The 12,671-nt window shown below is 44.5% G+C and overlaps 3 protein-coding genes across 5 annotated transcripts in view; 2 read left to right on the top strand and 1 right to left on the bottom strand.

The window, feature by feature from the left end:
• Positions 1-12,671, bottom strand: part of LOC310688154 (uncharacterized protein) — a gene marked incomplete at its 3' end in the record, with an annotated part of 161,985 nt that overhangs the window by 67,182 nt on the left and 82,132 nt on the right. The gene's annotated exons all lie outside the window — the stretch shown is intronic.
• The window catches only part of LOC310686816 (uncharacterized protein), an 82,808-nt gene that overhangs the window by 58,430 nt on the left and 11,707 nt on the right, over positions 1-12,671 (top strand). The window contains exons 1-4 of one of the 3 annotated variants that reach the window (XM_083461091.1): positions 1,019-1,189; positions 2,104-2,276; positions 3,788-3,926; positions 8,898-11,115. In XM_083461091.1, coding sequence (XP_083317217.1) covers positions 9,021-11,115 — 2,095 coding nt within the window. In that variant the 5' untranslated portion in view covers positions 1,019-1,189; positions 2,104-2,276; positions 3,788-3,926; positions 8,898-9,020. Of the gene's footprint in view, positions 1-1,018; positions 1,190-2,103; positions 2,277-3,787; positions 3,927-8,897; positions 11,116-12,671 lie in introns of those variants that run through there. The other 2 variants (XM_083461093.1, XM_083461092.1) reach the window with 2 other exon arrangements.
• LOC310686903 (uncharacterized protein) overlaps positions 3,933-12,671 on the top strand; it is a 39,660-nt gene continuing 30,921 nt past the window's right edge. Inside the window, exon 1 of the mRNA XM_083461410.1 lies at positions 3,933-4,043. The gene's annotated coding sequence lies outside the window, so the exon portion shown is untranslated. The remainder of the gene's footprint in view (positions 4,044-12,671) is intronic.

Here is a 12,671-nt window from a genome sequence, read left to right as displayed (position 1 = left end):
GATGCTGTGAGAACTGAATTCCCCGATATGGTGGGAAAGTTTTAAATGTCAATGTCGCCCCCTGCTCTGGGATCACTCGCTGTTGTTGAATCTGTTGCACAACAATAAAGAATCTCAGTCTACTGGCTGCTGTTTTGCTCCAAATTGCTTCGCTGGAATTTCCTTCTTTTACTGACCACACGGACCTGCAGGGGACTTGGACCCTGATGAGCTGAGCTGTTGAGTAGACTCTCAACCCAGAATTTTCCTTATCAAAACCTTTCTGCAAATGGCCTTTGCAACACAACTCCCTGGATGGTTACAAAGTAGACACATTTGCCTCTTTGCAACTGATGCTTTCGCTTAGCCCCGTTTCCTCAATGAATCCTCCCATTTCTTGATGAAATAGAACTTCTGCCAGGAAAACCTGAGCTGAAACAGAACAGAGAGCAAAACAGCAGCCCTGTCTGACCCCCGCCAGCCTCCAGACGCCCCCAGTCATGTAGCAGGAGATTCATCCTGAGCTCCCCCCCCCCCATCAGTGATGATCCAGATGTGATCCATTGATGATCCCCATGATGCAAGCAGACTGGTCCAAAGAGCAGATCTCTAGGCCTGAATGAAAGGGGTCTGCGGTGATGGATTCTGGAGTCAAGAAATCCGCCCTTTCCAGTGATCTCTCCGGCTGGCCCGGAAAAGGCAGCGAGCAGGAATCGTCTGGGATCCCGACGGACAGACCTGTCATGTTGCCAAAACACGAACTCGGAGTCTGATCTGATTTAAATGCAGAACTCATTTTGTGACTTCGCTGTTGGATTGTCGGGATCAGCCCCTCCCCGCTCTCCTGATCCCCAGAAGGAAGACCGGGGGGGATTTCCTCTCCTCCTCCCCCCCCCCACCCGCTCAAAACCTTCCCTCCCCTCCCGGCACATCCTTCTCTCATCCTGTCCACCCAATCCCAGATCCCGCCCCCAATACATTGCTCCTCCTCCTCCTCCAATCCGGCTTCGCTCCGGAAATGAGGGGGGGAGCCCCCCTCCCACCCTGCCTGCTTCTCCCGCAAGTGGAGCTTCCACTCCGCATTGCTGCTCTGCCCCGTAGATCTAGGGGGGGGGCGCTTTCGAAAAGGGGAGGAGGATGGGAAGAGGAGGATCCCCGCCCCACATGGATGTTGCAGGAAAGAAATGAGAATCGGAGCGAGGACAAAGAGGTAAAGGGGTCGCGGGGGGGGGGGCGGAGAGAGAAGAGGACCCAGAGACCCCGCCAGCTCCCCAAGCGCCTTCCGTGGGGCCTGGATCCCGGCACGCGTGCTGCGAAGGGGCGGAGATGGGGCGCCCACCCACGAGGACTCCCTGGGGCGCGGAGAAGCGGGCCAGGAAAGGGTTAAGGGGTGCGGGAGGCGCCTGGATAGAGACCCCCCTGTCCCTCCCTTGCTCCTGTCGGGGGGGCCGGGAATGGAGAGGTGTGGCGCGCAGGGCGAGGGGTGACCCGAGCCAAGGGGGCCTTTGGGTGCAGGGGAGACTCCGGGAGAGAGGGAGGGGGTCGAGGAATGGGGGGAGGGAGGGGAGCATCCCTGGGTCAGAGAAGGGCAGCAGGGGGGGGGGGAGATAGGAAGACCAGTCTTGGGGGGGCTCTCCATCGTGCCTTCCTTGGGGTCTCTCCGGAGGGGCCGCCTTGGCTTCTCTCTCCCGCCCAGCAATCAACCCCCCCCCCTTCAAGGCGACCAGAGAGGGATCCCTGGAAAGTGGGGGTCCTGCCCACCCCACCCTTCCATCCTGCAATCTCCATCCTCTTCCCACCCCATAAGCCCCTGCCCTGTCCAGACGCAGCGCTTCTGCCCAGTCCAACCTCTGGTCCCCTGGAGAGGAGAGGAAATCCCCAGAGGAAGAGGGGAGGGGGGAGGCCTTCTCAGAAGCGGCTCTTGGTTTCCGCAATCCCACCCAGGAAGCAGCCAGAAACCTTTTCCTCTCTCTCAGGCTTCCATCTTTATTGTCTTTTCCACTGAGGATGAGGATAATGTACACCTGTCATCAGAAACGGGGGTGCAGAGTCCATGGAATGGCTCTCAGGATTGATACGGAAATTGCACCTCAAAAGCATTTCTGTTCCTCTTGTTCTTTCTAGGCAATATCAGAGTGACTGACAAGCTGAGATACAACCCATCATCATCCCATGACAGTGACTGCATGAATCTTCCCAGTCAAAGGACCCATTTTCATGATAGACAGTGCCTGGGGCTGGAGGCTCTACACACCGGGTGTGCCTGTGCAGGCCAAAGACTGCCAGTATTAGCACAGGTGAGGTGTGTGACCCCCCCCCCTCCAAATTGACAGACTGTATGTGAGTGAGAGTTTGTGGGTGGGATTATAGTTTATGGCAACCCTGTGATTTTCTCCACCCATAACATTTTATGAGCTGATATAGCAGTACGAATTCCAAAATAACTACAAAAAATCACAAGATGATAATAATAGTACAGTGGTACCTCTGGTTAAGAACTGAATTCGTTCTACAGCTCCGTTCTTAATCTGAAACTGTTCTTAACCTGAAGCACCACTTTAGCTAATTGGACCTGCTGCTGCCACCGCGCCACCGGAACATGATTTCTGTCCTCATCCTGAAGCAAAGTACTTAACAAAAGGTAGTATTTCTGAGTTATAAGAGTCTGTAACCTGAAGCGCCTGTAACCCGAGGCACCACTCTAGATGTTATACTATTAGTATCTTCCCCAAGCCACTCTGGGCAGCTTACAGTACATATAGGTAAAGGTAAAGGGACCCCTGACCTGAAGGTCCAGTTGCGGGAAACTCTGGGGTTGCGGCACTCATCTCGCTTTATTGGCCGAGGGAGCCGGCATGCAGCTTCCGGGTCGTGTGGCCAGCAGAACTAAGCGCTTCTGGCGAATCAGAGCAGAGCACGGAAACGCCGTTTACCTTCCCGCCAGAGCGGTACCTATTTATCTACTTGCTCTTTGATGTGCTTTCGAACTGCTAGGTTGGCAGGAGCAGGGACCAAGCAACGGGAGCTCACCCTGTCGCAGGGATTTGAACCGCCGACCTTCTGATCAGCAAGTCCTAAGTTCTGGGGTTTAACCCACAACGCTACCCGCGTCCCTACAGTACATATACAAGACAGTAAAATATCCAAAAATTAAAAGCCTCCTGATACAGCTGTCTTCTAAATGTCAGATGGTTGCCTACTTCCTTGCCCTCGGAAGGGAGGGCATTCCATGGGGCAGGAGGCCCTCTGCCTGGTTCCCTGGAACTTCACTTCTAACAGCAAGGGAACCAGCAGAAGACCCTCGGAGGCGGACCTCCCTGTCCGGACGGAGCGATGGGGGTGAAAATGCTCCTTCAGGTCCACAGGGCTAAGGCTGATGAGGGCTTGAGGTTGCAGATCTTGCTCCTCCGTAATGATCGATGTATAGATAGTAGAGTAGGAGAAAACACTCAGAGGCAGGGGGGAAAAATCAGCTGAGAAATTTATTACTGAAGACAGATAAGCATGACAGGACCCAAAAAATAGCAAAAATGTAACTCACAGTAAAACCCTGACTTAGCAAACCAAAACAGCACTCAAGTAAGAAACAGACAAGCAGAGTAGAGTAATATCAGAATAGGAAGTGGGAGCAGGCACATTTCAATACTGTAATTCATATATAATTCAATGTCAGAGTAACCCTGGGACTAGATAACAAGCCTCCAGGTGGACGTGCCCCACCTGCCCTTCACTTTCCTCTTCTGCACGGGCAGAGTCTGCCTTCTGGACTGTGGGATTCACGGTTGTTCTCCTCCTCTCCATCCACCAGGATTTGACTTCAGGTGCAGCAGAATTCCCCAGCCCCCCAAGGATTTGAGACCCATCAGCTTTCCTCACCTGGTTTAGCCGGCCGGTTGAAGCTGTTGCTTGAACCCCTGCTGCATGCTGACAGCTTCTGGAAGCCACAGGTGAGAGCTGAGTGCAGGGTGGGCACCAAGGGTGGAAAAATGACCCCAGAAGGTGCAGGACATGACCACCACCAAAGGAACTACGGCTCCCCAACACCCCATGACATCTAGATTCAGGTAGGTAGCCGTATTGGTCTGAAGCACTTGAAATAAAAAATTAAAAAATAGTCCAGTAGCACCTTAGAGACCAACTAGATAAAAGCTTTTGTGTGCATGCGCACGTCTTCAGATACACTGACACAGATGTCACCAGACCCTTGTATATCGTGGGAGGGTGGGGTGGGGTTTTTCTCAGAAGGTACTCCTACTACCATCTCCTACTACCCTTCACTATATGAGGAAGTGTGCATGCACACGAAAGCTTATACCTAGAACAAACTTAGTTGGTCCCTAAGGTGCTACTGGACTATTCTTTTTCACTTCAACTGTGTCAGACCAACACGGCTATCTTCGATTAAGTACAGTTATGTCCTGCTTTTCAGTGTCACTTTAGGATAGTCAGAAGACGGGCTCAAGTTCAGGCAGCACGTCATCATTAATAAGCACCATTGGGGTGGGTGTTTCCGTCTGGGATTCCCATGTGCCAGCTGCTTTCCTTCTGCTTCTCCTGCTCTCTCCATGCAATGTGAGGCATGAGGACAGAGGTCCATCTCCAAGAACAGGAGCTTCCCTGAGCACCCATTCAGCTGACCCCAAGCACCAAGCCTTGCCACTACTTCTCTGACTGACCCAGACCACAGTCCCTGGAAAAGATGAAGGCCTGGGTCTCCCAAAATGGTCCATATGGACCTCCTGAGGTCAGTGGGACTGTGCAGGTGATTCATGAAGAACTAGAGGTGGAAACAGGGGCAAACACTTGATTTGAAAGGCAGTCTTAGAGTAAAAATTCTTGCTAAATGTAGTTTTTATCAATCTCTTTATCTCTTCATAAATCATGTTCCAAAATCTTTGTATCTCTAGAAAGGGCCACCATATATGGTAGTATGTTCCTATCTGTTCCTTACATCGCCAGCACTTGTTATTATTTGATTTATTTATTTTTGCAAGTTTTACAGGGGTCAGGTACCACCTATAGTACATTTTCATAAGATTTTCTCTTATAAGGAAACAAGCCGTGAATTTTATATTTTTAGTCCATAATTCGTTCCAAATATTGGGTTTGATCGTATGTCCCAGGTCCCTCTCCCATTTTACTGTAATTTCTTTGATATCTTCCTCCTTTCTTTGCCAATTCAAAAGTAGTTTGTACATTTTAGAAAGTGTCTTTTGATTATTATATAAAATATCCTTCTCCAGATAGGATATTTTTTTGTCAAATCTTTTGGTTCTTTTATCCTTTTCAAGGGCAGCTTTAAATTGATAACACTCCAGCCAGGTTATTCCCTTCTGTTTCAATTCGCTTAGGCCCTTTATTTTCGGATCACTACTTGTTTCCTCTACTAAATCCTTATATGTTAGCCAATCGCTGTTCATATTCATCCTGTGAACTGACATAGATTCCATTGGTGACAGCCACCATGGTGTTTTGGTTACTACTGATTTTTTACTCCTCTCCCATACTTCATATAATGCCCTTCTCACAATGTGATTTAAAAATCCTTTGCAGGATTTAACCTTGTCATAGCCTATGTAGCCATGCCACCCGTACACAATATCCCATCCCTCCAGATCTAGGACTTCCGTGTTTTTAATTAATATCCAGTGTGGTGTAGTGGTTAAGAGCGGTAGTCACGTAATCTGGGAAACCGGGTTCGTGTCTCCGCTCCTCCACATGCAGCTGCTGGGTGACCTTGGGCCAGTCACACTTCTCTGAAGTCTCTCAGCCCCACTCACCTCACAGAGTGTTTGTTGTGGGGGAGGAAGGGAAAGGAGAATGTTAGCCGCTTTGAGACTCCTTCAGGTAGTGATAAAGCGGGATATCAAATCCAAACTACTCTTCTTCTTCTCCTCCTCCTTCTTCTTCTTCTCTTCTTAATCCATGTCCAACACACTGCCTCAAAGTACAGTTTGAGGTCAGGGACCGCGAAGCCTCCTTTTTCCTTCAACTCTGTTAGTAGCTTAAATTTTATGCGTGGTTTTTCCCCTTGCCAAATAAACTTGGCAAGGTCCTTCTGCCAATCCTTAAAACACTTTACGCCTCTAATTATAGGTATTGTTTGGAACATAAAATCATCTTTGGCAATACCATCATTTTAACTGTGGATATTCTCCCCCACAGGAATAATTTTAATTTTCCCCAAGTCTCTAATTCTTTTTTTATTTCCTTCCACTTCTTCTCATAATTGCCCTTATATAAGTTTATATTCTTATTGGTGATCCAAACCCCCAAATAATTTACCTTATTGGCTACCTTTAAACCTGTTGTATTTTCCAGTTGCTCTTGTTCCAACTTACGTAAATTTTTCATTAATAATTTGGATTTTCCTTTATTCAGTTTGAACCCAGAGACTTTCCCAAATTCTTCCAGTTGTGCAAGCATTTTTTGGATACTTTCCACTGAATTTTAAGTGGTTACGATTACATCATCGGCAAAGGCTTTAATTTGGTAGTATCGAGTTCCTAGGTTAATTCCTCTTATATTTTTATCCTTTCTTATTGCGCCCTCCCTGTGGAACGCCCTCCCACCAGATGTCAAAGAGAACAACAACTACCAGACTTTTAGAAGACATCTGAAGGCAGCCCTGTTTAGGGAAGCTTTTAATGTTTGATGTATCATAGTATTTTAATATTCTTTTGGAAGCCGCCCAGAGTGGCTGGGGAAACCCAGCCAGATGGGCGGGGTATAAATAATAAATTATTATTATTATTATTATTATTATTATTATTATTATTATTACTATTAAAAGTGGTTCCAAGGTGGCAATAAAAAGAAGTGGGGAGAGAGGGCTGTCTTGTCCCCCTTTCGATGCTGAACTCTTCGGTGATCTCGTTATTTATTAGCAGTTTTGCTTTTTTGTTATCATATATCGCCCTAATTCCATTAATTATTTTCTCCAGACCTTTGAAAGTTTCCAATAGGAAATTCCATGATACTCTATCAAAAGCTTTTTCTGCATCAACCAATAACATGGCCATCTTTTTACTTGGTTTCATTTCCACATATTCCAACAGGTCAATTATTATTCTTGTATTGTCTTTTATATGTCTATCTGGTAAGAAGCCCGCCTGGTCTCTGCTGATTATTTTGTTTAGAGTCTTTTTTAATCTATTAGCCATCACCCCAGCATATATTTTATAGTCTGTATTCAACAGGGAGATTGGTCTATAATTTTTCATGTCTGTCAACTCCACTCCCTGTTTTGGGATTAGAGTGACCAGTGCTTCTTTCCATGATTGTGGTATATCTTTCCCTCCCAGTATATTATTCATTATTCTTTGTAATATAGGGAGGATTACTTCTTCCAGGTTCTTATAATACAGTAATGTGATTCGTCAAGACCTGGCGATTTGCCACTCTTCATTTTTTTTTATTACTTGTGCCATTTCATCTATTTCTATATTGGAGTTTAGGGCCTCAACTTCTTCTTTTTCAATTCTTGGTAATTTATTTTGTTGTAAATACTCTTCCATTTTATTAACCTCTAAATGTTCTTGTTTATATAAATCTTTATAAAAGTTTAAGAATTTTATTTTTATTTTTACTGGGTCTGTTGTTTCCTCTCCTTTGTCCAAAATTTTATTTATAACTTTTTTTGTTTGCTTTTCATTTATGCTAACAACTTACCGGGCTTATTGGCGGACTCAAAATACCTTTGTTTTCCCCATTTAATTTAATTTTCTACTTCCTTATTTAATATACGAGAGATATGGGATTGCAATATCTTTATTTTTTGTAATATTTCATGACTTTTTGGATTTTTGATCAACTCTTTTTCATTAATTCTTATCTGGTTAGTTAGCTCTTGGATATTATTGTCTTTTATCTTCTTCAGTCTAGCCATTTGTTGTATTCCAAGACCCCTCATGTACGCTTTACTAAACTACATTTATGTCTGCATTTTGTTTCCCATTTATCTCGAAAAATTCCGCTAACTTGATTTTTGCTTGCGTCACTCATTGGTCGTCTCTCCATATAATTTTTACTAGGAATGGTTTCAGATAATATTCCCCAAAACAAAACTAGGCTATTTATGTACGCAACGTCAGCAGCAAGGGTTGTAGTGGCAAAACACTGGAAAGATAAAAATACACCCACTAAAGAGGAATGGGTTGTCAAATTGTGCGAGTACTTGGAGCTGGCAAAGCTGACAGATGCAATAAGAGATAAACCTTTAAAAATGGTGAAAGAAGAATGGGAATATTTAAATAATTATGTAGGGGACAAGGGCTCAACAAGAAAGATCTGGCTATGTTTAGAATGATACCGCATAGAGAAATGCTCCCTGATACCAAGATGAGGGATTCCTTTGGAATGCAGATAGAGAGAATCGATAAGAATAATGATCTGTTGTGAGCTTGACGGAAGTGTACAATAGATGAGCTTTCCTGCTTAGGCTCATTTTTCTTTTTCTTTTTTTCTTTTTCTTTTTTCTTTTATCTTTCCCATAGTTGCTTATGTTCTGTGTCATGTACCTCAATATTTTTTGTAGACTTTTTTCATTTTTTTCCCATTACTATTAAGGAATTTTTCTTTGTCATTTTGGTTGTCTATATTTCTAAGTACCTGTTTACATGTACTTGTTTAAAGCAAAATAAAAGTTTAAAAAAAAAGAGAAGAAGAAAAAAGAAAGAAAGGCAGTCTCAGAGGACAACGGTATTCTAAGATCATTCTGTGTTATTAAAGATGATTGAGGATTATAAAAGGTTGCTGATGCATTACTACCATTTGACATCATACCATTTTCATTTCCTAAAAATTGGGAACATGGTGAGGACATGGGAGAATGTAGGAGATGTTGAAATAAGAGAAGGTGCTAATGGAGGTTGATGTGTCCTTTTTTTTCTGTGTTCTCTTTCCTAAAACCCAAACAGGATTTCCTTTCTGCCCACTCTGAAAAAGGTGATGGAGAAGACAGAATTGCGGGGGACAGGGCACCTTTCGTTTCATTAGGAATAGCCATTAAAATGTGTGAAATGTGGAATATGCTTCACTGAATGAGCACACATAGTTCACATCAACGAACACAAAAAGGAAAGAACCCATTTAAAGGTATGGAGTGCGGAAAGAGCTTCTCTTTCAATGCAAAACTTAGAACACACCAGCGGACTCACAGAGAGAGAAAACGTTTTAAGTGCAGGGAGTGTGGGAAGAACTTCAGTCAGAGTGGAAACCTTAAATTGCACAAACGGACTCACACAGGGGAGAAACCATATGAATGTATGGAGTGTGGAAAGAGATTCAGTCAGAGTGGACACCTTAGACAACATCAACGGACTCACACAGGGGAGAAACCGTTTCAGGGTAGGGAGTGTGGAAAGAGCTTTAGGGATAATGGAAACCTTAGAACACATGAACGGACTCACACCAGGGAGAAACCATTTAAATGTATCGAGTGTGGAAAGAGTTTTAGTAATAATGGAAAACTTAGAACACATGAACGGACTCACACCGGGGAGAAACCATTTAAATGTATCGAGTGTGGAAAGAGCTTTAGTGAAAATGGAAGTCTTAGAACACATGAACGGACTCACACCGGGGAGAAACCATTTAAATGTATCGAGTGTGGAAAGAGCTTTAGTGCAAATGGAAATCTTAGAAAACATGAACGGACTCACACCGGGGAGAAACCATTTAAATGTATCGAGTGTGGAAAGAGCTTTAGTGAAAATGGAAGCCTTAGGAAGCATCAACGGACTCACACAGGGGAGAGACCATTTAAATGTATTGAGTGTGGAAAGAGCTTTAGTGATAATGGAAGCCTTAGGGAACATCAACGGACTCACACAGGGGAGAGACCATTTAAATGCATGGAGTGTGGAAAGGACTTCAGTCAGAATAGAAGCCTTAGGAAGCATCAACGGACTCACACAGGGGAGAAACCATATAAATGTATTGAGTGTGGAAAGGACTTCAGTCAGAATGGAAGCCTTAGGGAACATCAACGGACTCACACAGGGGAGAAACCATTTAAATGCATGGAGTGTGGAAAGGACTTCAGTCAGAATGGAAGCCTTAGGAAGCATCAAAGGACTCACACAGGGGAGAAACCATATAAATGTATGGAGTGTGGAAAGAGCTTTAGTGATAGTGGAAGCCTTAGACTACATCAACGGACTCACACAGGGGATAAACCATATAAATGTATCGAATGTGGAAACAGCTTTAGTGAAAATGGAAACCTTAGGAAACATCAACGGACTCACACAGGGGATAAACCATATAAATGTATCAAGTGTGGAAACAGCTTTAGTGAAAATGGAAACCTTAGAAATCATCAACGGACTCACACAGGGGAGAAACCATTTAAATGCATTGAGTGTGGAAAGAGCTTTAATAATAGTGGATACCTTAGAAGACATCAACGGACTCACACAGGGGAGAAACCATTTAAATGCATGGAGTGTGGAAAGGACTTCAGTCAGAATGGAAGCCTTAGGAACCATCAACGGACTCACACAGGGGATAAACCATATAAATGTATCAAGTGTGGAAACAGCTTTAGTGAAAATGGAAACCTTAGAAATCATCAACGGACTCACACAGGGGAGAAACCATTTAAATGCATTGAGTGTGGAAAGAGCTTTAATAATAGTGGATACCTTAGAAATCATCAACGGACTCACACAGGGGAGAAACCATTTAAATGCATGGAGTGTGGAAAGAGCTTCAATCAGAGTGGAAACCTTAGAAATCATCAACGGACTCACACAGGGGAGAAACCATTTAAATGCATTGAGTGTGGAAAGAGCTTTAATAATAGTGGATGCCTTAGAAGACATCAACGGACTCACACAGGGGAGAAACCATTTAAATGCATGGAGTGTGGAAAGAGCTTCAATCGGAGTGCAAACCTTAGAAATCATCAACGGACTCACACAGGGGAGAAACCATATAAGTGTATCGTGTGTGGAAAGAGCTTTAGGAACAGAGGATATCTTAGAAAACATCAACGGACTCACACAGGGGAGAAACCATATCAATGTATCGAGTGTGGAAAGAGCTTTAGTCATAGTGGAAGCCTTAGACTACATCAACGGACTCACACAGGGGAGAAACCATTTAAATGTATTGAATGTGGAAAGAGCTTTAGTAACAATGGAAGCCTTAGACTACATCAACGGACTCACACAGGGGAGAAACCATTTAAATGTATCGAGTGTGGAAAGAGCTTCAGTCAGAATGGAAAACTTAGAACACATCAATGGACTCACACGGGGGAGAAACCATTTAAATGTATGGAGTGTGGAAAGAGCTTCAGTCAGAATGGAAATCTTAGAAAACATCAGCAGACACACAGGGGAGAAACCATGTAAATGCATGGACTGTGGAAGGAGCTTCAGTCAGAGTGGAACCCTTGATTTATGTCAACAAACTCACACAAAAGACAAAGCATATAAATATCAGGAAAGTAGATAGAGTTTCACTCTTAGTGGAAGTTCAAAATCAACAGACTCATGGACATGAAGAAGTTTAAGAGTTGAAACCCTTCAGACCATCAACAAACTCAGAGAGCATAAGAAGTTTAAATGAAAAGACTGCAAAAAATGCTTCATTTATAATGGAGTATTTAAGGAACAGGGACGCGGGTGGCACTGTGGGTTAAACCACAGAGCCCAGGACTTGCCGATCAGAAGGTCGGTGGTTCGAATCCCCGCAACAGGGTGAGGTCCCATTGCTCGGTCCCAGCTCCTGCCTACATAGCAGTTCGAAAGCATGTGAAGTGCAAATAGATAAATAGGTACGGCTCCGGCAGGAAGGTAAACGGCGTTTCCGTGCGCTGCTCTGGTTCGCCAGAAGCGGCTTAGTCATGCTGGCCACGTGACCTGGAAGCTGTACGCCAGCTCCCTTGGCCAATAAAGCAAGATGAGCACCGCAACCCCAGAGTCGGTCAAGACTGGACCTAATGGTCAGGGGTCCCTTTACCTTTATCTAAGGAACATCTAGGAACTCTCACATGGGAGAACCCATTTAGATGTATGGAGTGTGGAACTCCTTCCTCTCAGAGTCCACTCTGAGCAATGAACTCAGCAGGAAATCATTCCTAAAAACAAGAGGTATATGTGAAGTTCTGGTGTTTATATGTAAAACAGTATAATAATGAAATAATGAAGGCAGCATCTCACAATGGTGAGTATAACTTTAGATGAAAGTACCTTTGGTTTTTGCTCTAAACTCTGTCATTCTCCCACCGCATGATCTCCAAGCACTGCTTCTTCACCAGAACTTCATCGCTGCCTCCTGCGGGTCATGAAGAATACTGAAATTGAATGGGATATTTCCCCCCCAGCCTAATTTCAAAAGGGGGAAGGAGGGGCTGTAGGTACCAGGGAAATCTCCTGGTGGGGGCATCTTCACTCTTGAACCCCATGGGGCAACCCCAGAGCTCCTGTTTTTTCAGGAGTTTGGGGAAGATAGCATCCAGGGAGACTCCCCCTCCTGCTGTGACCAGCTCCCCTCTCCCCTGGTCTCCTAGAGCACACAGGAAATCCAGTTCAGACCCCATGAGCCTGTACATGATATTAAGAGGTGTTGTTTTTTTGTCCCAAAATGCACCACTTTAATCGCATTGACAATGAGCTGTATCTGTTCATTCACTCCCTTTGAAGAAGTCCTTTTGGAGCTCCTTGCAATCTCTCTCTGTTTGA

This window comes from Podarcis liolepis, assembly GCF_965112155.1.
Source record: "Podarcis liolepis genome assembly, chromosome: 10".
Lineage (NCBI taxonomy): Eukaryota > Metazoa > Chordata > Lepidosauria > Squamata > Lacertidae > Podarcis > Podarcis liolepis.
Note: the sequence above shows the minus strand (reverse complement) of the source record. Positions and strands in the feature narration are given on the sequence as shown.